The sequence below is a fragment of the Abrus precatorius genome, unplaced genomic scaffold, assembly GCF_003935025.1.
Source record: "Abrus precatorius isolate BTA unplaced genomic scaffold, Abrus_2018 Scaffold8, whole genome shotgun sequence".
Classification (NCBI taxonomy): Eukaryota; Viridiplantae; Streptophyta; class Magnoliopsida; order Fabales; family Fabaceae; genus Abrus; species Abrus precatorius.
In genome coordinates this window covers 19,657,040-19,681,981 of record NW_020874428.1, presented here as the reverse complement: position 1 = coordinate 19,681,981, position 24,942 = coordinate 19,657,040, and the positions used below count along the sequence as shown (strand labels likewise).

The window sequence follows — 24,942 nt, the reverse complement described above, 5'->3', positions numbered from 1 at the left end:
AAAATAAATATTTTATTGATAATATTAAATAATTGATTATATTGCATAAGTTTAAATTAAATAAATAAGATTCCATATTCAAAATATATACTATCGTACTTAATAAAATGTAGAAAGTGTTTGCATATTCAAAACACTTTTATCATCATTAAATAATAATAAAAAGTATTTTATATAAAAATTGTTTAAAGAGGAGTGAAAATATTATTTTAAAGTAGCAATAGAGTCATCTTATTTTCAATAGTTAGAACTTATAGAAATATAATAGAGGTAGATGTCATTAAATGCATGGGTTAAAGTGTTGAAAAATTATCTACATTAATTGTACTTATAAGAAGGATAAAACAAAAGCAAACAAATATTTAGTGTGATTTAACACCTATTTTTTATATTCATCAACTTATACAATAATTTCATTATTTTTTATTTATTTACAGATAAAAATACAAATTCTTTCTTGAATTACTAGTTACTACTATCCAAGTTTATAATATCCTATTTATTTATAAACAAGTTTGAGAATGCAACCAAATTTAGGTTTAGGATCGTATGATAATAATGAGTCTCAAAAAAATTTGATCAATCATTTGTCAAAATTTCATAGTTGAAGTAAAACATATATTAAAGATGACTTAATATATGTTAATCGTGATTGAACATTAAAAAAACTACTCAATCAATTTCAATAAATATTCAAAAGAAAAGAAAATGGGTGTTAAAAATGTTATTTTGATGAAAATGTTTTCCACACTTTAATCTCTTTTTTTAATCGATAAAATAATCCCTTTTTTTTTGTATGTTAGTTGTAATATAGTATTTAAAAAATTCCTTAATCAATTTTAACAATCATTTATAAAATATAATTTTCAATAAAATTGTAGTTAGGGCTGCTAAAAATTCCATTTTCAACTTACACAAAAAATAAATAAATAAAAATTGATGTATATTTTTTGCAATTGAACGGGTCAAAGTAAATTGGGTTGGCCTAAAATAAATAGTTAAACTTTCTATTTAGTTTAAAGTAAGGCATTAACAAGATTTAATCCATTAAAAACCATTTGATTAAAAATTAACCACTGAACTCGAAATTCATTAAAATAGAAGAAACTGACCACTTTAATAACACAACTCTCAGTCCTAATTGTAGTGTGATCTAACTATCTTATAGTGCAAGGACTAACTTAACACAAAAATTTAAAAATGAAGTTAAAACTAAAACTAAAAATAGATAATCAAATTATTAATTTTTGCTTATAATTAACTTCAGAATTTGTTATACTCTTATGTTGAATTTTTATCACAATTTCAACCATTTATTTTTTAATTCACATGGGTACACTTTATCGTCAAAAGTAAACTTATTTTAGAAAAATTCAATCCCAAAAAATACATATTTATAGATAAGTTAACTGCATCTAAATGATACTAACACTTATTATTGTAATAAATTTTTTGAGGAAAATACACTTTTCTTTCCTATAAGATACAAATATTATATCATCCTTGTTATTATAAAATAAAGTATTTAATCCATTTAACTTTACACTGTCAAAATATTCTTTAAAATCTGTTAAAATATTTTTAATTTAATATATATAATATTAAATTTACTCATTTATGTTTTATCTATTGTCTAATTTGATTACTATACCTTAATCCTTTAAATTTTTTAGGCTATGTTTCTTTTTAAAAGGTATTAAAGCTGCAAGTCGTATATACCTTGTACCCTTTTATTAAAGGCAAGGATTTTTATTTTTTTTTTGCCTTTATTTTTATTATTTAATACCAAAAAAAATCTTTAAAATTATCATAATAACAAATATTTATTCTTTTTCTTGAAGAACACATTACACTCGCTGAAAATTTTTAAAAATTGATAAAAAAAAATTATTACTATTTCAATAAACAAATATTTAACAGTAATTTAATAAAAAATTTAAAATAGATTGAAATAAGAAAGCATTGTATGCTAAATATATTCTTTAAGAGATAAAAATATAATTTATTTTAAATATTTTAATATAATATTTTTTATTTTTAACCACTAAGTTATTATTCATGTTTATATATATTTTTAGTCCATCCATTTTAATAATTTTTTTTATTTTAGTCACTCCAAATTAAAATTATATATATATATATATATATATATATATATATATATATATATGTTTAATTGTTGAAGTTCTTGTGATTTAATCGAACATTAACATTTACACTTATCAACATCTTAGTAGATTAAATCAACAATAAAAATTAAAAACAAAAAGTTAAAAAAAGATGAACATATATATACATATATATATATATATATATATATATATATATATAGGTCAAATATCTAAGAGAAATTCTACCAATTTCTCGAAAAAGTTAAACAAAATATTTCATTCTTTGACTGGTATCATGCTTATACCATTCATAATAATATAGATTATCCTTAGCAAGAGAATGTTATTAGTACCTCCTCTGCTAATGTCATATCTTGGCAAATCAAAGACGGACAAATCGTTCAAAGTGAACTGCCACCCACATCTCAATATCAATTACCTAATTTGAAAGACAAGGGCGGTAACCCTGTTAATGCTACTCCTTTCAAATCCAAGAACCCAGAAGAGTCTATCACTCATAATGATATTCAAGGCCTTATGGAACAGGCCAATTATACCAATAAGTACCTTCAGGTTCTAGGAGAAAAAATCTCTATTAATCCTGTCAAACCTAAAGTTGAAGAAATGGCTTCTTCATCCTCTCAACCTCAATTAGAAAAACCTCTGTTTAAACCTTTTAAGATTAGTGCCAAAGCTAAGCAAAAGATCTTAGAACTTAGGCAAAAAGAGAAAATCAGAGTGAACGAGGATAACCAGAATAAGTTGCTTAGTAAAATTACTAGCCTTCTTACCACTATTCCCGACACTCCTCAACCCTCTGAAGAGTCTAGTGCTAAACCTAGAACTAGATCTCTAGCCAAAACTGTCAATGTTATCTCCAAAACTGACTCAGAACATCATTCAGAAATAAATTCTGTTTTGGCTATCAATCATATCAACAATTGGAAAAATTCTTCCAAACTTTATTATAATAGAGCTACTGCTCTTGATCTTATCTTAGAAGAAAAACAAGATTTTATTCAAAGTTTCAATTCTAATGATATCTATATTTGGAATATTGATGGATTATCTGAATATAATATCATTGCCAAACTCCAAAACATGTCGGTTGTCGCCGTGAGCTATTTTACTAACCAAAATATACCTGAAGACACCATTGTTTATATTCTTGTTGCTGGTTTTATTGGCCAACTCAAAGGTTGGTGGGATAATTATCTCACTGAAGCTGATAGAGAAAACATCATCTCTGCAGTTAAAATAGATGATAAGGGAAAAACTATTGTCAGTGACAATGAGCGTCTCCCTGACGCTGTGTATACGTTGTTATACACAATATCCTAACATTTCCTGGGTGATCTTCTCTTTGGAGAGAAAGATCCGGTGAACTCCTTTCAAACCTCAAATATGATTCCTTAGAACATTTCAAATGGTATAAAGATACCTTCATGTCTAAGGTCCTAACCAGAGAAGATTGCAACTAAGCCTATTGGAAGGAAAAATATCTTGATGGGCTTCCTAAAGCTTTTGGAGATCTTATTAGAAGTAAACTTCGAAGTCATTCTCCCACTGGAGAAATCAATTATAACAGTTATGACTATGGTCAGCTTACTGCTATCATTATTCATAACGGTATTAAAGTTTGCCAGAAGGATAAACTCCAAAAGCAGCTTGCCAAAGAAAAAGCCTTGAGCAAGAAAGAATTAGGATCTTTCTGCAAGCAGTTTGGTCTTCCATCTTACTCATTCAAAAAGAAGAAACATGCCCCTAAAAAAGAGGCTGTTGAACCTTACAAAAAGTCTTACAAACGTAAGTACAATAGAAAACCTATTCCTAGAAAGCAAGGGGAAAATGTCATCCCCACCAACATTCCTAAGACACCCAGAACAGGCGTAACCTGTTACAATTGTGGTAAACCTGGCCATATCAGCAAATACTGTAGGCTAAAAAAGAAAATTAGCAGCCTTAATCTTGAGCCTTCTATAGAAGACCAGATTAACAATCTCCTTATTGAGTCCTCTGATGAAGATTCTGTCAAAGAATCTGAGGAAGATATCAACCAAATCCAAAACGATGACCAAGTTTCCTCTTCTGATAGTGATGATACTCCAGAAATTAATGTTTTGACAAAAGAACAAGACCTTCTTTTTGAAGCAATAAGTTCCATTTCTGATCCCCAAGAAAGAAAAGAATTTTTAAATAAATTCAAAGAAGTTTTAGAAAATAAACCTAAACCTAAAGAATATTTTACTACAAATAAATTTGATATTACAAATATTTTCAAAAGATTAGAAAAGAATTCTAATATTAAACCAACCACTATTCAGGATCTCCAGATTGAGATTAATAATCTCAAGAAAGAGATCAGAGAGATTAAAGATCAACAACAAATTCATCAAGTTATTCTTTCCCAATTAGATGATGAATCTAATAGCGAGAAAGAAGAACTTCCTGAAGATAATGATTCTGTGAAGAACGATTCTGGTAATCTAGAAGAAACTTTTATGTGTTTGATCAACAAGGTCAAAATACAAAAATTTTACATTAACATCAGAATCGTTATTAATGATTTTGTTCTTGATACTTTAGCCCTCTTCGATACGGGTGCTGATTCAAACTGTATTTTAGAAGGATTAATTCCTACAAAATATTTTGAAAAAACTTCTGAAAAACTCAGCACTGCTAGTGGTTCGAAACTTAAAATTAATTACAAACTCTCTAAAGCTGTGATTGAAAATCAAGGACTCAAGATTGAAACAAACTTTCTTCTTGTAAAAAATTTAAAAAATGAAGTTATCTTGGGAATACCTTTTATAAAAGCCCTCTTCCCTCTACAAATTTCAAAAAATGATATTTTCACTTATCATTTAGGAAAGCAAATAACTTTTAAATTTTCTAACAAACCATTTACAAAAAATATTAACACCATTCAAAATAAAATTAATCAAATCAATTTTCTGAAAGAAGAAGTCTCTTTTGCCAACATTGAAAAACAATTACAAAATCCTTCACTTCAGAAGAAAATCCAATTCCTTTTGGGAAAAATCTAAACTTCTATATGTTCTGACCTACCCAGTGCCTTCTGGAATAGGAAAAAACATATTCTTAGCCTCCCTTATGAGTCCGATTTCAAGGATAATCAGATTCCCACTAAGGCCAGACCTATCCAGATGAATGAAGAACTCCTTCATTATTGTCAGAAAGAGATCAAAGATCTCTTAGACAAAAAACTTATTAGGAAAAGTAAGAGTCTTTGGTCGTGTTCTGCCTTTTATGTTAATAAACCGGCAGAGATTGAGAGGGGTACTCCCACACTTGTCATTAATTACAAACCTCTTAATCAAGCCCTTCAGTGGATTAGGCATCCTATTCCCAACAAGAAAGACATTCTTAACAGATTAAACTCTATTAAGATCTTTTCAAAATTTGATATGAAATCTGGATTTTGGCAGATCCAAATTTGTGAAAATGACAGGTACAAGACTGCCTTTACCGTTTCCTTTGAGTATTACGAATGGAATGTTATGCCTTTTGGTTTGAAAAATGCTCCTTCTGAATTTCAGAAAATAATGAATGACATTTTCAATCCTTATTCAAATTTGTCATCGTCTATATTGATGATGTCTTAATTTTCTCTCAATCCATTGATCAACATTTCAAACATATAAATGTTTTCATCAATATCATTAAACAGAACGGTCTTGCCGTTTCTAAATCAAAAGTTAGTCTCTTCCAGACCAATGTCAAATTCCTTGGTCACAATATCTACCAAGGTACCATCATTCCTATCAGCAGGTCTATAGAATTTGCTGATAAATTTTCAGATAGAATCCTTGATAAAACCCAATTACAAAGGTTTTTAGGATGTCTTAATTATGTAGGTGATTTTATTCCTCATCTAAATAACATTATTAAACCTTTACATGATAGGCTTAAGAAAAATCCCCCTTCTTGGACTGATATTCATACCAATGTCGTCAAAGAAATAAAAAATAGAGTCAGGAAGATAAATTGCTTATATCTTCCTATTCCCCAAGCCTTTAAAATTGTTGAAACTGATGCCTCCGACATAGGTTACGGGGGTATCCTCAAACAGAAAATTGAGTCACATGAGCATATCATTGCATATACTTCCAAACATTGGAATTCTGCACAACAGAATTATTCTACTGTTAAAAAAGAAGTTTTGGCAATCGTTTTATGTGTTTCAAAATTTTAATCTGATTTACTAAATCAAAAATTCCTTATTAGAGTGGACTGCAAGTCTGCTAAAGAGATTTTACAAAAAGATGTAAAAAATCTTGCCTCAAAACAAATCTTTGCAAGATGGCAAACAATTTTAAGTGTTTTTGATTTTGATATCGAATATCTCAAAGGCACTTCAAACTCTCTTCCTGACTACCTTACCCGTGAATATTTACAGGATAAGTAAGATGCCTAGAAAGGCAACTACCCCTTCTAGGGGAGGGACAACCAGAGGTGGCAGAGTCAGACTTGCCCTGACTTTAAATAAATCAAAACCACAATCTGCTTCGGCAGGTTCAAAATCCTCTTCTTCCGGGTCATCGACCCCCATTGAGTCATCAACTCAGAAAGCAATCCAAATTGTTGAGTCATCGACACAGCAATCTGGAACTCCACAAGAATCTTCCAAAAAGACCGATTCTTCTATTAAAACTACAAAACAAACCAAAGCAGATTATGCTCTCCCAATTGGCACACTCCTAGCTGTCCAACAAGGAAGCTTGAGTAGTCTACCAAAAAAATCATGGGCTGACATTGCCTCTGAAGAAGACATCGAAATAGATTTAGCAAGCCTAAACACCATACTCCAGTCTTTTAATCAAACCCAGAAAACAATAGTCAATCCAAGTAAAACAGAAGGGACCCTTGACCTTCAAAAGGGAAAACAAAAATCCACTAATCCAAACCATTATGTGGCCAAAGGAAAATTTTCCTCAGTCATACAAATGGAACCCAAATTTTGGGATAGAAACCCGTACAAAGCTATTACCAAAGTCTTTCCACCTGGATTTCATTTTAGACCTTATACGGCAAATAAAATCAGGCAATTCTATGAGTTTATCTTAGTGGATTCAGATTCCGTCTCCATTAAACACTATAAAGACCAAAAAGATCCATCAATCACAACCCATTCCACAATCCAGATCTTAAAAGTCTTAACCCCAAAAGCTTTTGGGAAAAATCTGAACTCTTATAAGAAGTTTTTCCAACCTTTTGACCCAGTAGGATATAATTACTGGGATTACATAGATGCATGGACAAGAACTTTCTGGTTCCAAAATAAGCTTAACCAACATTCTTGGTTAATATATTTCAAGAAGAATCAGAATTATGATTTTCCAAATTGGTTTCTCCAATGGTGGGACTATTTTGGGCCAATCGAAGAAATTCTTCCTACATCAGTCAAAGAAGGATACAGAATCTACAAGGGTAGATATTTGCGAGAATCAAGAATTCCAGCAGACCTCAAATACTTCTCTGACTTTGCCTTAGCATGGGTATTCTCATGGCAATATAGATATGGCAAAACAGAAAATGAAGACACTCTTCCATTACTTCACAGATATTCCTTTGTGAAATGGTGGAATCAATTCAATGCCGACCATGCTGGTCCAGAAGGTGTTGCTGAATATTTTGGCAAGAATCCAAAATTATTAAACTTAGCAGACCCGGCAACATTTCAGTTCCTAAACCAGAAATCTAAAATTGCAGCATTTTTATCAAGTTGCGATACAAAAGAAAAAATGAAGAAAAATTTGCAAGATGTTCTTCTTCTCTTACAAATCCAAGAAGAAGGAGAATCTTCTACAAAACAAGATACCAATATAGAAGAAATGTATCAAAATGAAGATGACTGCTTCGGCATTGACATCCAAGATCTTTAAAACTAGTACTGTAGTTAATAGTTCCAGTTACCAACCGGAACTGTAGAAATAGTACTAAAAATTTTCTTTAAAAGGAGTCATCGACCATATTGTGAGGCACCCTTTTATTAAGCAAGTTTAGAGAGATTTAGAGAGAGAAGCTCTAAGAGAAACAATCCTTTGTAAGCTTTCCTCTTTGAGATCTTTTCAATAAAAGTTTGTTGTTTTAAATTATTTTCCTCTCTTCTCCCTCTTAGCCGATTCTATTCGGACTACCGTCGTCCAGCTTTCTTCTCTTCTCCCTCTACTAGATCTGTGCTGGTTCCACTGCCGTTCTAGTTTCTTATGTTTTGATTCCTGACTTTTACATCCTGCATTTTACATTCATTATAATTAGTTAGTAGTCCTGCTACTGCCTACTTTCCTTTCAGTCTTTTATTTTCTGTTTCCTTGATCCACCAAGGGTTATCTAGTATCAGAGCCTGATGGGGAAGTAGGAATATAACTATTAATTGTTTGTAGCTGTGTTCTTCTGGATCTGGACTTTAAATTTCTTTATGAAATTTCTGTAACTATGGTTTATAGGCTGGACAGCTGACAGGCCCTTCGGGTGAGACCAGAAATGGTCGTCCCTGTCTGTAACAATGCCACGAACTAATAGTTCTGAAATATTGTTTATGTACAGTTTTTTATGAAAATCTTTTACTGGAAGTACAACAGTTCTTAGTTCTTCTGAATAGGGCTGTAGCAGTAAGACCCATGTGGATGAAAGGGCAGTAAGACTAATTTGACGATGCTGTATTCAAAAGAAAATAAGAACAGAAGAAGCTGGTGACTATAGTAAAAGGACTTCAGAATTTGTAAATGTAAAAAAAAAAAAAAAGTCCAAATAACCAGATCCAGTCGAACAAGTTATGAATAATTAACAGATATATTGTTACGGAACCAGATGAAGGTGATGTGCTAGAAGTATTTTATTATGTCTAAACTTTTACGTTCTTTTTCCCGCATTTCTTTCCGTTCTGGCCCTAGTTCATCTTCTTCCTGTCCCACAAAAACCAATCTCTTTGATGAACAGGAGAAACATTCTCCTGAAATCACACCCAAACACAACCTCTTCGACGAAGAAGTTCGGTTCGAAGAAATCAACCAAAGTATGGATGACTGGACCATCCCAGTTATTCCTCAGGATACATTATATGTTCCTGAAGATCAACCCAAGAAAAATAGTTCTGATTACATCATCAAGACTGTTGAAAACAATATCCCCTTAGGTAAAGGTATAGGAGAAGAATTTCATCTCCTGTCTAAATCCTCTCTCAATGATCACAAAAGAAAATACAAATACCTTCACATAGGATGTGTTCAGGTAGCAATCAAACCTTTGATAGACATAGGCATAGATGCTGCTGTCTTAATTTGTCTAAGAGATATTCGTCATAATAAGTTTGATGATTCTTTTATAGGAACAGTTGAAACCAGTCTCGGTCAAGGACCGATTTATTTTAACTGTTTTCCCAACAAGACAGTGAGTCTTATGGATGAACACATCCTAGACTCTTTGTTTCTTAACATTTGCTTTCATGGGTTAGACATGAAAGAGGGATCCATTCCCGCAGCTCTTATCTATAGAATTCAGTACAAGGTCATGAACTCTTGTGCTTCTAGAGTCTTTCTTAAACCTCAAAAAGGAGAGACTACTTTGTTTATCACTGATATGACAAAGACCAACGTTTCTCTACCTAGAATCATCAAGTGGGACGAAGTTACTCTCCTAGAAAAATGGGTTATGGATAAAGCCTCACCCAGTATTCCTCGACCTGCTCCTCAAATACAAGATATTTCGCAGGATAATTCTGGAAAAGTTGAAATAACCTTTGATAGAAGAAACTATTTCTCCTCAAGGATCGACGCTTACAGTAATCGATCTGACTTTGTCTCTGCTAGAAGATCTTTTTCTTCTAGATCTTATATTAGACCTGATATTCCCAAGACTGTCAATCATGACCCCTCTATAAATCTTCAGGGTTTAGATACTTCCTCTAGGATTCCTAGAAATGTTTATCAGACTTCTGAAAAAGAAGAAGAAAATCAGAGTATCCAATCTCCAACCTACTCTTCCTTAAATGAGTCTTATGATGTTATCACATAAATTCATTATTGATAAGGAAACCCTTAGGAAAGATTTCTACTCTGAGAAATGGAAACCTCAAAGAGAGTGGTTCTTTCAGAAACATAGAGGAATATATATATATATATATATATATATATATATATATATATTAAAAGACTTAAAACAAAAAAAATACTAAAATGTGAAAAATAAAAAAAAAAATTTAAGCATCTTATTAAAGAGTTAACAATATTTTTAACTGTAAATTACTATATGCCTCTTTATATATAAGAAAAAATTAAATTTTAATTAAGAAATAATACAAATAAAATTTTTTAGTTAATTTTAAATAAAAAGTACTAATATTATAAATTAACTTTATTTTGAACAAAGATTATGAAGAAAAATAAATAAATATAATTTACAGTAACATTTTTGCTACGTAAAAATTAAAATAAATAAATTTTAATACCAAATAAAAGAAAGTAAAAAAATTATATATTGCATAATATGACTCATCGAAGGAGATAAACATAAAATACTACATAGTAACATATTTTTCTAAGTTAATAAAATCCAAACCAAATTACAAAATAACCAAAAGATTAAAAAAACTATAAATAACTTTCTTCTTATTCTTGCATGAACAATAGTAAAGGAAAAATTCATTGTTTTAGGGTTGAAAGTTATTTGTGATGGCAATACTTTTCCAGATTTGTATTTTTATTTTTTTTTATTTTTGTCTTTTTTACTAAAAGAATCTATGAAACAGAGATCCAAATTGATCCAAATGAAAATTAATTCTTAAGACAAAATAAAGGGTAAAAAGTAAAATGTAAATCAGATTCAATTAAGCCCAGATTGATTCCTCAGATAACAAGTTCTCTATAATCCATATTCTTTAGCATATTCTATAATCAATATTCGAAATATCCATTATCATGGCCACATTCACATAACCCTTAAAATCTTAACTATGATCCTTGAAATGTAAGAGCTGCTATAATCCACACTTTCTCATCAAAGTTGTGGCCAACACATACCCTGAAATCCAAGAAACAAATCTCTACCACACATCCACACTCCCATCTCTTCTCCCTTATCTCAATACCCATCTCTTAGATTTCCCCAATCATTATTCACATTCCTTTGCACACTTATTTTCAAACCATAAACGCCAAGCAAAGGTGAAACCTTGCTAATTGAGTGCTACACGTAATTTTCATTTCATGTCAATGTCAAAATATTGTCTATAACACATTAAATCACTTTCAATTTTAACATTAAAATTTTTTTCACACTTGCAAATAACTTTTCACCATTTTACACAAATTGAAAGACCACAACCTTTGATTTGAACGAAGAGAAAGGCCAATGCTAAGGTGTGTCTCTCCAACTAAAAATGGATTTTTTGTGTGTAGGAAAATATATAGATACCTCCTTTTATGATCTTTCATGAATTCAATTTTTTTAAAATTACCATATTACCATTTAAAATTAATAGAATTAAAAAGTAAGAGCTAAAATTATTGTTTTGAAAAATTATAATTAAAATCTAAAGAATATAATTTAATTGTTAATAAAATAATATGGGGAGATTGGGGAAAGGAGTGTGGATAAAACGTGTGGTGCATCAGCCAATGAGAACTCAGAGAAATCACACTCTGAAATCCGTCCAAATCCTTTTCCTTACGCCACATCGCTTGCATAATTTCCACACAGACCCAAACCCAAACCAAAGAGACAAAACAGAAACAAAGGTTTTGGCACCAATTAACTCTACCCAACAACGCTTACACAATGGCCGTTTCAACCAGTTTCTCTGGTGCAAAGTTGGAGGCTTTGTTGCTCAAATGTGCTTCCTCCAATGTCACCACTACCCATTTATCTCTTTTTGCCAAAAATAGAAAAATACTTACTCAGAGCCAAAGAGGGGCTATTCGCTGTGAAGCTTCTGCTTCTGAAGTTTTGATTGATCCCACTAAGAATGCTTCTACTGTTTCTGCTCTTCAGCAGCTTAAGACTTCTGCAGCTGATAGTAAGTAATTCAATTCACGGTTCTGTTTTTCCCATTCCCATTGTTATTGCTCTAAACTAAAGTTCTCATTTTTACTTTTAATCTGTTGTTGGGTTTCTTTCGTATTGAGGAATTGAGTACTAGCATATTTGAATTCAAGGGTTATGTGTTTTCAAATACACGTTCAAGTAGTAGTAGTTTTCAAGATTTATGACAAGGGATTTGTTTAGTTTAAAGTTAAATTAATTCATTTTAAATTTTATGAAATTTGTGTATAAATTAATTTTGATCACTCTTATGAGATAATGATTTTAATGCATAGCCAAATAAGCACAAAGTAGAAGACATTTTAATGATTTTGGTTTTGAACAGTAAATTTGTGGTTTTTGAATAAAATCAAGCTTTTGGTGCATGCTCTGTTTCATTCTCATTTGTGGTGTTGACACAATGGAGCTTTTAACTGGTACTATTTTATTTTTAAAACATATCAAATATAGAAAAAGAATATATGTTATGTCATATTATGTCCTGTTTTTCTATAATCTCTTACATTAAATAATATACATACGCCACAGTTGGTACTCAATTACAAATTGATTTTTCCATTAAAGATTTTATATTTCAACTTTTATACAAATATTTTATTACGTTTCAATCTTAATCATTTTAAAATTATTAGAAAAATGCTATATGATTCAGAAAATTTCTATATTCTATTATAACGACATACTTGTACGAAAAATAAAATGTAATTTTTTTAATACATTGACCAATTTATAAATAAATATTTCTTAAAAGAACTAAACCTGTATTTTATTTTATTTTTGTCAAGTTTGCATCTACCAAAAGTTATTATTATTGTCTTTAATTTGATGTAAGAATTAAGAAACGCAGGGTTATACTCAATAAATAAATAAATAAGAAAAGAAAACAGGGCTACAATCCATTTGCCTCTCTTTGTAATTAGTAATAATGTGAAACTTGCAAAATTTAAATAGTTTATGCAGTTTCATTCAAGCAGTTGTAGTTTTCAGGACTGGTGATAAAGTATAAGAGATTTTAAGTTTTCAAGAGGAAAAGGAAAAAAAGAAAAAAGTTTATTTGATAATAATTTATTTAAAAGTTTTTAAATATGATAATTTTTTTATAAACTCTAATAAATCTTCTAATCTCATGTTTTTCAATTATTTTAATTTTGTTATCCTCCTCCCTCCATTTCCTTCTTTCTTTTTAACCCTTAAATCTTTTCTTTTAATTTTCAATACCCAAAAATAAAGAAAATTTTAAAGAAAGAACCTATAAGCCTATAATCACATGCCGTTGATTGGCTAATTATGCAAAAGTAGGAACTTTTGAATAGTTAATGGAATTAACTTGATTTAAAAATGAACTATAACAGGGTATACAAAGGAAAGGAGTAGCATTGTGGTTATTGGGCTGAGTGTGCATACAACACCTGTGGAAATGCGAGAGAAACTAGCAATACCAGAAGCAGAATGGCCAAGAGCCATTGGTGAGCTTTGTAGTCTGAATCATATTGAAGAAGCAGCTGTTCTTAGCACATGCAACCGAATGGAGATATATGTTGTTGCTCTTTCCAAGCACCGTGGTGTCAAAGAAGTCACCGAATGGATGTCAAAAGTACCTCTTCTCTCTACTTTGTTCATTATAAATTTTCATTTTTACTCTCTAAAATCATGTGTTGTGTATGATTCATTTACTTTCTTTTTTACCCTGAATCTACAAAACGTCTGTCAGGTTAATACTTTTTTCACTTCCTTTTCTACCAACATTAATGACTAATAAGTAAATTTTCATTTTCTCTCTTAAATTTTAAACTTGGATGTTTTAAATTTACAAAATTCTCATTTTAATCTTTAACTTTATAAAATGACATTCATTTTAAATTTTTTTATATAAAATAACTGTGGAAAACAAAGTAAAAAAATGAAATGAATATTTTTATGCAGAAAACAAATTTTTTTTATGTATGTTCAAGGACACAATAAAAAAATAATAAATTGTAAGTTATTACTAAAAATTGTACTATTTAATATTATTAGTGTCATACAATATTAAAAATTAAGGTGGTTAATACTACGATTTTAAAGATAAAAGTTTATTTTATAAAATCAGGAAATAAAATTATATTTAGTAAATTCAATGATTAAAACAACTTGTGCATGTAACCTGTGGAATTAAAGTAGGTATTATTTGGTCCAAGTTTATATCCCAGATGGGTTTTTCTAGTGCATTAACAGGCATTCAATGTTCTCTTGTTTTTGCAGACAAGTGGGATCCCAGTGGCAGATCTTTGCCAGCATCAGTTTTTGCTTTACAACAAAGATGCCACACAGCACCTTTTTGAAGTATCAGCGGGTCTTGACTCTCTTGTGTTGGGAGAAGGTCAAATCCTTGCTCAGGTGAAGCAAGTTGTGAAAGTTGGACAAGGAGTTAATGGCTTTGGGAGGAACATCAGTGGCCTATTCAAGCATGCAATCACTGTTGGTAAAAGGGTTAGAACTGAGACCAACATTGCAGCCGGAGCGGTTTCTGTTAGCTCAGCAGCTGTTGAATTGGCCTTGATGAAGCTCCCTGAATCCTCACATGGTAGTGCAAGAATGTTGATCATTGGAGCTGGGAAAATGGGAAAGCTTGTGATCAAGCATTTGGTTGCAAAAGGGTGTACTAAGATGGTGGTTGTGAACAGAAGTGAGGAGAGAGTTGCAGCAATCCGTGAAGAAATGAAGGATGTTGAGATAATCTACAAGCCGCTTTCAGAAATGCTTGCATGCATTGGCGAAGCTGATGTTGTTTTCGCAAGCACAGCATCAGAGAACCCCTTGTTCCTGAAGGATCATGTTAAGGATCTTCCTCATGCAACCCATGAAGTTGGTGGCCAACGTTTTTTCATTGATATATCTGTGCCTAGGAATGTAGGGTCATGTGTCTCAGATCTTGAGTCTGTGAGAGTGTTCAATGTTGATGACCTTAAAGAGGTTGTGGCTGCTAACAAAGAGGATAGGCTAAGAAAAGCAATGGAAGCTCAAGCAATCATTGGTGAAGAATCAAAGCAATTTGAGGCTTGGAGGGACTCATTGGAAACTGTTCCTACCATTAAAAAATTAAGGGCATATGCTGAAAGAATAAGGGTGGCTGAGCTTGAGAAGTGCTTAGGGAAAATGGGTGATGATATCACAAAGAAGACACAAAGAGCTGTGGATGATCTTAGTAGGGGAATAGTGAATAAGTTGCTTCATGGTCCAATGCAACATTTGAGGTGTGATGGAAGTGATAGTAGGACTCTAAGTGAGACCCTTGAGAACATGCATGCTTTGAATAGAATGTTCAGCCTTGAGACTGAAATTTCTGTTTTGGAGCAGAAGATTAGAGCCAAGGTGGAGCAAAACCAAAGTGAGTGACAATTTTTTCATTGATAACACATTTATTTAGCAATGAGAATTATGCAATCTTAAGTTGCATGATGGAAACAGTACTAATTGTTTAGAGAACTTCAATGGATTTGTTGTGTTTGTCTGCTTGGCCCAACTCATGTTTGAGCTTTTGGGTCGGGTTTTTACACTGTACTTGGACTGTGTAGTATGTATTATATACATAATAGAGGCGTTATGTACTACAATGTTATGGCGAGCTTTGTATTTATAACGAATAATTTATGCCTAAAATTTGTCCCCTGTTAATAATTTACTCAGTTTCTGTATTGACTTTGGTTGTTCTTTATGCTAGATTGCTACTTTTTCAAAGCTCTGGTTGATCTAATTTAAATGCACTATATTATATTTGAATATTTACACACAATGAAAAATTGATGAATTCAATGGACGAATTATTTTATATTATCTGTATGATTATATATATCAAATTTTATATAATGTAGATATTTATAAATATGTATTCAATAAAATTTATTTAGATTTTAAAATTATAATATCTATTAAAATAAAGTAATATAATAAAATGCTTAATAATGAGAATGGAAATGAATGGTTTGATAAAAGAGAAGAGGTAAAGAAGGGTGAGAATAGATGATGATTTAATTGCTGTGCAGTGCAGGCAATGATAAAAGCTTCACATGCAATAGGCTTAGGTTTCTGAACAACCCGACAACTATATCCAATAGTGTCACAGAATCTCAATAGTACTATGCAAAGCCTCATCAAGCACAACGCTATTTTTTAAAACAACAAAAAGATGGTTCTCATATTATATTCACCCAGATTACAAACTGGGACCCAGAGGCAGTGGTGGTTAAAAGTGTTTTTAATAATTTATACCATATTTTATTTTAAAAAACACAAATCAATTTTTTTTTTATAAAAAATCAAACATGTTAAAATTTCATATCATGTTAAAATGACAAATGCTACGATATTTTTTTTTTTCATATTTTTTAAATATTTAATAAATTTTAGGTAATATTAAAGATTGTTTTAAAGAGTATATTACTAATATTTCGATATAATTATAAGTTTTTATGTATTTTTTAATAAATATTCATAAATGAAAATAAATACTTATTCTAATTCTTCAAATTGTATCCATCAATCACTTTAATTCATTATTTTACAAATACTTAACTTTAGTTTTTAATTTTACAAAACAATATTTATTTTTATCTTTTATGATATAAAACTCCAATAAAAGATTATTTGAGGGATTAAAAATACTTGACTAAAATAGAGTTTTTATAAAATCACGGACAATCTTACGATTTGAGATATTAAAATAAGCATTTACTCAATAAATAATTTTTTTATAACAGCTCATAAAAAAATTAGTCATAAAATTTACTCGTTACCTACCACGTTACATGAGGACTACTCCTAACATGGTATATCTGATTTTGTTTTTCATAGATTGAAATTTTAATAATGAAAGGAAAATGTTAAATTAAGAATGATATAATAGTACTGAATATTTGGTCCAGTTTTTGCTAACCCCTAATTACCACCTAAAATTGGTTTAAACAAGTGGATGATATTTGAGAAATAACAAAAAGGAAGAAAACTACAGAAGTTGCATCACATATAACAACTTAGGATTTTTTATTTTTTTCATCACACAAAGTTGCAAACATAGAAAGGATGATGTAATTTACAAACTACAAATCCTTCACCACATCAGGAACATGAGAGCACAGAATATAAGAACCTCCCACAGACAGGTCTTGGAGTTTTTTATAAGTTGTGACAATCATGAAAAAAGCTTAGTGAATATAAATGTCAAGACAACAAAACACATAGGTAGTAAATAATATCATGATTAAGCCATCATAGCATGAAATTCTATCCATTCCAACATGCTTTAAGTACTGCTTCCAAGCCATTATGGCCTTGGTTTGCTCCCCCACATAGCCTAGAAAGCTTTTTAACCCCACAAGTAGTTAGATGGATAGGGTGATGAGTGATGCTTGACATTGCCTAGTTCCTGCTTTTACTTTTTTCAACAGCTCTTGGTGCTGCAAGAACCCCAAAAAAGATAAAATTGAATCTGATATGCTAATTTTAATCCTCATAAATTTTTAAAAATGTTTCTAATCATGTCACTTCAGTCACCATTTTGAGATGACGTGGCAAAATACAAATCATGTCTTCACTAAGTGGTGATGGGAAACATTTTGCAAAAAATATTAAATTTATGAGAATTAAAGTTGTCATAGATAAAATAAAATTGGAAGACTAAAACAACATTATACCATAAGAACTAAAAGAAGAAAAGAAAGAAAAACACACATAACACAAATCATGGACATTTTATACAGTAACGCTTTAGCTTTATTAGTGTATTAAAGAGAAGTTAACAGCGTATTTGAGATAATTGGTAAAGTAAAAAAACTTAAGGATTCTGCCAATCTCTCCCTATAATCCACAGATTTCTTGGGGTGCAATCATTCATGTACAAAACCAAGAAAGGTTCAGCTAAGTATATATTTAGGATATATCATTTCCAAAATTGGAAACCATGTCTGAACACAATTCTTTTGCAAAGGGTTAAACAACACAATTTCGAGTGCAAGAAATTATCTATCTCCAAACTTCACTATGGAATTAAAAGGAAGCAGTAAATTTAATGGCTAAGATAATGTTTATTGCCTTACAAGTGCAAAATTGAAACATGCACCAATCTTTTGGAATTTTCTAGTAATTTTGAATTTTATGTCCATTTATTAACACCAGAAAATTACATTCGTTACTTTTCTGATAGACTCTACTAGTACCCTTTTCAGATCATCAACTATTTAGCTTTTAAGATTGATGTTGTTTAATGGAATACTAACCTAGACCAATGGCATCGGAGCTCTTCATGATCCTTAGCCTCCTGCATGTATCAATAAACATCCTGCAAAGATCAAGGATATTAGGTTGGAATTAACAATCAAACAACAGTGTTCAGCTACGATCATAAACATTTCAAAGTGGGAAAATAAGAGCTTAGTCTTTGAAATTCAATACTAAAATGTATTAAAACTTAATCCGTGTTCATGTGAAACTCTATAATAGTAATTAATAATAGTTCTTTCAATGTACAGCACCATTTGATTAATTGATAGCTAGAACTTTTTTAAGTGTCAAGGATTTAGTTCCACTTCCTCTGAAGTGAGAAAATGTGTAAAGTAAGAAACTAAAGGTATATCTACCGTTGATTTAAATTCAAGTACTTTATAAACATGTCTTTAGCAAGCCACTCACAAACTTATGAGTTGTTTCCTTTCTTTTATAGGAATATGACTTCAGCATGTCACATAATAAAAAATAACCCGTCTTTAAGGCTGCTATAAGCATTCAAGTATTGCACCCTTGGCCAATAATTTCAAGCCAAAACAAAACCTCTGAGAATTACATAATTTATCACTATGGAAAATAAAAGTGCCTTGCTGAGGTCTCCCTCCAAAAGAAGTTATATTAGACATTTTGTTCTCTAGTGGTAAAATAATGTCACGCATTCAGAAAATTACAGTTCTATTTTAGAATATTATTAATGAACTGACGATCATCCCCAAAGAATAAATACTCTACAACCTAAAATTGTTTTTATCTTTTAAGATTACAAAACTAAACAAGCCATCCCGTATACACTCATCAATTATTTTTTTCCTTTTCTTTGGTTTATAGTGCCTCATATACCCATGCTCCTAGTATATTTTAAATCTCTGATATTACTCCACTGACTCCATAAGATCTTTAGTTTGTTACTTTGTTAGCCACTCCTTATATTTTTTCAGCAGGTTACATTTATTTAACAGAAATCATTATGGATGCCCAAATAACAAGGATATGATACATCATACATCTTCAAATTTCCCCAGCCAATGTCATGTTTTCATCAAGTGCATGTTAGTGTTAATTGTTATACATTCTTAGATAAAAAGGATAATTTCTGTGTGCTCACAGATGATAAGCACTAAGGTTTATATTCATTATCTATGCTTTCCAAGGCTTTGTACAATCTTCTATGCAAAATGCTAGTTTACTACCATTTATCAACATTACTTGATGCTACTAATTTCAGATAATCCATTACAGTTTAAAAAAAATGCCAATAAAGGCCTTGCTATTACATAAATAAAACAGAACTTACTCCCAGGGAACATCACCCACGAGCATCCAGTCACCATCTTTATCCTGGTATGTAAGAACATTTTCTGATCCATGAAGCAGATCCTTCAGCTTGGTTTCATTCAGCATCTCCCTTCCAAGATTTCCATGAGATCCACATTGACCTGAAATCAGATCAATATAAGCAGTAACTGGATCCAGGCAAACCAGCCGCAAATCATCGAAAAACTAGGTGTTTATTCAAATAAAACTAATTCTTTCCTACCTATGGTAAAACAACTGAACATCTTTTCCAGAGCAGAAGATAGTTCTGCATATGCAGAGTAATTCTTCAGGTCTACTTTTCTTAAATATGGAGCCCCATCCATACTGACCTTCACAAAGAGAACACCAGACCTGGCTGTTCCATCTACTTCTTGAACATTCTTTGAAGTAGTAGCCAATGAGTTTTTCCTAAATGATCTTATAGGAGGCCAACCAACAACCTGTGCCCTGCCACACAAGGATCATCATCAGAGGTCATTTCCAGGGTTTAAGCCAAAACTTTATGCCAATTCCCACTATCCACTTACTTGCTAGCTGGTGCACTGCTGTTATTATTAGCAGAACCATTAAGACTTGGTCTGCTTTCATTGACAGCATGAGGACTCTCAAGACCAACATTTGTTGTTGCTATTTCTTTGGCTTTGGCTTGCTGTGTTCCAACATTATCAAGCATAGAACTCGGTTTCAACCCCACATTAGAAGGCCTGGGTGACAATTTAGTGCTGACCTCAGAATTAACAAGCAATTTCGCCTGCATGGTTAATTGGAGAGTTTTAGTGCCTGATCCATCATTTAAAAAGTACATATGGGATCCCCTTTGATAGAATTAGTATTTGTTGAAGTCTCACGAGTCACATCGGCTACAGATATAGCCAAATAAGAGCTTACAAAGGCAAAAACAATTCTCATCTAAAAAGCTAGCTTTAGGGGTTTAAGTTAGGCCCAAGCTAAAAATTTTAAAGTATTTACCTCTGAGAATCCATTCATGGCATCTGAGAATCCTCTTTTGTTCCCCAAAACAGCAGGCTTTGAGGAGGAATGATGATCATCGGTTGCAGGATGCAAAGGAAACAGTGGCTTTTCATCAAATTGAGTTGAACTTCTAAAGCAAAGATCCGAATCGCGTTCAGGAGACTGTGATCCTGGAAGCCCAAGTCTGAGCTCAGTTGCTTTAAGGTTCAGATTACTTTTACTCTCATCTGAGAAGGACGGGATGGAGCTGTCCACTGATGAACAATCAGATAACCCCATGTAGTTGCGCTCTTTCAATTTTGAACCATTCAGGCACACACTTTCCATGGTGGCTGAAGAAGAAACCAACAAAGTGACATTGCTTTCACCTTCCTCATCCCCTATGTCTAGCAGTGGCTGAGACATCACAATTCAAACAAAAAACTCCCAATTTTGAATACCCTATCAAACAATAACAAATAACAACATCTGTCATAGATCCTTCTTTGCACCTGATGTATAAACAAGTAATACACAAGCAAAGTTGGTTTATATAAACAAACTCAACAAATTGATTCATTCATCTCAATTTTTTTTTTTCTTTTCTTTGTGCCTAACAAGCATCAAATTAGCAGCACTTCGATAACATAAAGTTAGTTGCAGAGTTTTGAGAGTAAGTACTTGGAAGCAACATAACATTATTTAATTAAAAACACCGTAATAATAACTAAAACACAATCATCATGGGTACATATTTATATCTAATATATAAGAAAAATTACTTTGAAGAAGGGTAGCAATAGGACAAATTTTCAGAAAAGAACCAAAAGAGAATAAACCACAGGACAAGTCTTAATCAAAATACAAAGTTAAAAAAGAAACTATGAGCCAAAGTTTTCACTAAATCACCTTCAATCACCCATCAACAGAAAAAAGTATATATATATATATATATATATATATATATATATATATATATAGACACACACACACACACAGTGAGAGAAAGAGAGCTTGACACTTGTTTTAATGGCCTAAAAGAATTTTGAAAAGGGAAAACATTGACTGAAAGTTTGATCAGTTTTTTACAACCCATTAAGGGGAAAGATTCTGCATGGCAAGGTTGGATCCTTTAAAGCAAAAACAAGCAACATAATAAAGGATTTCAGGTTTGGGCATTCCCAATCCTTGGTTAAACCAATAACAAGAGAAAAGAAAAACGTGAAAGCAAAAAATGGAAGCTAAAGTTGACAATGTTTTACCTGAAGAATCAATGGATCAGAAGTGTGAAGAAGAAGAGTGAGTAGAGAGCAGAAAGGGAAGAGAAGAAAGAGAAACAGAGGAAGAGAAGAAAGAGAAACAGAACTAAGGACCCTCCATTTGTCACAAAGTAACAAAAGCTTGACACCGTGCATTAAAATATATGACTTTAAAATAAAGAAAGAGCCGTAAGAAAAACACTGCTCTGCTCTTTATGCAAATTCCATTTTTATTTCATGTAAGATCTTTGATTAAAGATTTTAAAATAAAATTTTTTTATTAAAAGTATTATTAATACATCTTATCACCACGCTTAATACACTATTATCAATATTTTTAACCTTTAACTAATTATTTTAATTTTTAAAAATCCATATTTTTATTCAATATAATTATTTTAAATTTTTTAAATAGCAAGAAATTTTTTATAAAAATCATTCAGAAATTAAAAATCAAATAAAAATTACATTTATTTAAATTCAGAAACTTAATTAAATGTATTTTTAAAATATTCTTTAATAAAACTCTTTTTATTTATTTATTAAAGAATGTATTAATTCCGCCGAACAATACAATACGAGGAAATGCACCTGAAATACCTGTCTTCTCTGGTGATTGACAATTCACCGTTCATTTTTCATTCTTGTGGAATCGACGGATCGGATACCTTCATTAAACAACTATATATATATATATATATTAGTAAAATAAACAGATACAAGGAAAATAAAAAATAGAGAAAAAATAAAAATTATTTTTATAGATAAAACAATAATTTCTAAACTAAATAAATATCTTTTCACTTTTTGAAATATGCAATTATTAATTATTTCATTCTTAATATTTTATAATTAATTTAAAATAATTTTAAAATTAACGTGAGAATGTCAATTATTTTATTCTTTCATATATATAAAATCATGACTCAGTTAATTTTTTCAAAATTTATTAATTTAATCATCCAAATAATCTCTAAACTTAAGCTTTTATGAAAATTAAATTAATTTATCTCTTGACGTATCATATTCGGCTGATAGTTAACCTATAAGTCAGTTTATCTTTTAGGATAACTAATATTAGGTAAAGATATGAATTAAAATAATTAATAGTTATACATGTAAAAGACTATAAGAATTGATGATTTAAAAATAATAATAATTAAACTAATATTTTATTTAATTTAAAGATTATTTTAATAAATCTTAAAATAACATGAATAAAAATATTGACAATTGTATATAAGGATTGATGATACGGTACGACACGGATAATTTTTTTAAAATCACAATTATATTTTATTGGAGGTAACCCTATTTTATAAAATTAAAATATAAAAAAGTATATATATCATAATGACAAATATGATAATTTACGAATTTTGGAATTTTGGGGTAGAAACCTTTATTTGTCAATTAGTTTAAAAGGGATAATATGTTTAAAAAGCATTTATATTAATTTTTTACCTTTTTTCTGCCAAACTATGGACATTAGTACCACGGAATCTCAAATGATGTGTGTCTCCATGCCATGCTCATTATTTATTCATATTTCCATTCCATTTCAATTAATAAGTAATAACACATTAATCTGGTTTTTCATCTTATTTTTAATATATAATTAAAGTTATCTATCAATTTGAACATAAATAATTTTAAAAAATAATTTCACATTTCTTTTAAAAATATACTGTTTAAATTAATTTATATTCATGTTTTCATTCCATTTAATGGTTAAAAATAATTTATTTAATTTTAAATCAAACGGATATTAGAAATTTTCTGAACCTAATTAATTTCTAAAAACTAGTTTAAGAAAACATTGTTTAAATCTTGTTTTAATAATATTTTATCAAATAAAATATTCTTAAAATTACTAATACAAAAATATCGAAATAAAGAATAAGCTAATGAAGCACATTCCCTTTGCGGAGATAAAGATGCACCACTATCACTAATGAACATTTGTTTTAGTGGCAAAGTTGTCATTTTAATAAGCTAGGACGTGCCCAAAATCTCAAGTCAATGCCTCCTCCTATCTATGTTTAGTTAGGCGCTTGATAATTAGTTAATTTTACTAATTTTTTTATATATAATTAGTTCTTTTTGTTTTTAATTTTAAAAAAATAAGAAAAACTATATATACTTAGGTGTTATTATTAAAAAAACATGTAATATAAAAAATAAAAAATCATTGATAATATAAAATTGTGCGTATTTTGATTTTGAATGGAAATTTAGATTTAAATGTTTTGAGTTAAAATTAAGTATGTTTTCAAATTTATATTTAAACAGAAAAATTACGTAGAATTTCAATTTTAAGACAATTTCTTGTTGCATTATAAACACAAAATGACAATTTTACCCCTGAAAAAAATATGTGTGGACCTTTTGAGAAAGGTCCTATGCAATGTAATGATGGTGCTATCCATAACCTTGTATTTTATTATGCTACCTATTTTGATTTTTTGGTTCAGCCCTTAATAAGTAGTATTACACATTTCTTTCTCAATACTATGACTAAAAAGGAAAAGAGTCCATCTAAGAGAGGAACATTGTGATCATGAAGACAAAGAAAAACATGGCATACTGAGCCGAATACTGAAAATTGTATCAACAATTTCACCAAATCCACTCATTACCCATTTTCATTATTATTATTATTATTATTATTATTATTGTATTGGCAAGATTCCCTTCTCCATCCACACCCACCACCTTAGTATTAGACAGAAAATGATAATTTAATACCAAATATACATCACACAGTCACATGTGTAGCTTCTATATGGATCCCACCAACTACTTTCACATGTTATTGGTAGGACATTGCCATAGGACCCCTTCATTCTCATGGGGCAAATTCGGAAGGACAGACCAAAATTTCCCTTTTCTAAGAAATTTGGATATCCAATTAAAAAAAATTGAATAGAAAATGTTACTATTTTAAAAGGAGGAATGTGTAAGGGAAGACTGAAAATTTTTCC

General features: G+C 30.4%; 2 protein-coding genes across 4 annotated transcripts; one reads left to right on the top strand and one right to left on the bottom strand.

Annotated features, from left to right (window-relative positions):
- Nucleotides 1-11,727: 11,727 nt before the first annotated feature.
- LOC113846458 (glutamyl-tRNA reductase 1, chloroplastic-like) lies at nt 11,728-15,790 on the top strand. Its single transcript, XM_027474761.1, has 3 exons — nt 11,728-12,147; nt 13,526-13,767; nt 14,415-15,790. Exons 1-3 carry the CDS (start codon nt 11,910-11,912, stop codon nt 15,546-15,548), a joined length of 1,614 nt encoding a protein of 537 aa, XP_027330562.1. The 5' UTR covers nt 11,728-11,909; the 3' UTR covers nt 15,549-15,790.
- Nucleotides 15,791-17,261: 1,471 nt separating this feature from the next.
- On the bottom strand, nt 17,262-22,115 carry LOC113848542 (auxin-responsive protein IAA8-like). 3 transcript variants are annotated; one of them, XM_027478134.1, is made up of 7 exons: nt 21,962-22,115; nt 20,718-21,161; nt 20,276-20,499; nt 19,969-20,195; nt 19,726-19,867; nt 18,425-18,486; nt 17,262-17,605 (listed from the first exon to the last, which is right to left on the bottom strand). In XM_027478134.1, exons 2-7 carry the CDS (start codon nt 21,123-21,125, stop codon nt 17,568-17,570), a joined length of 1,101 nt encoding a protein of 366 aa, XP_027333935.1. In that variant the 5' UTR covers nt 21,126-21,161; nt 21,962-22,115; the 3' UTR covers nt 17,262-17,567. The 3 variants fall into 3 exon arrangements, with proteins under 3 accessions (XP_027333935.1, XP_027333936.1, XP_027333937.1); XM_027478135.1 differs by having other exon boundaries at nt 20,718-21,116; nt 21,962-22,081; XM_027478136.1 differs by having other exon boundaries at nt 20,718-21,106; nt 21,962-22,080.
- Between the last annotated feature and the right edge of the window lie 2,827 nt (nt 22,116-24,942).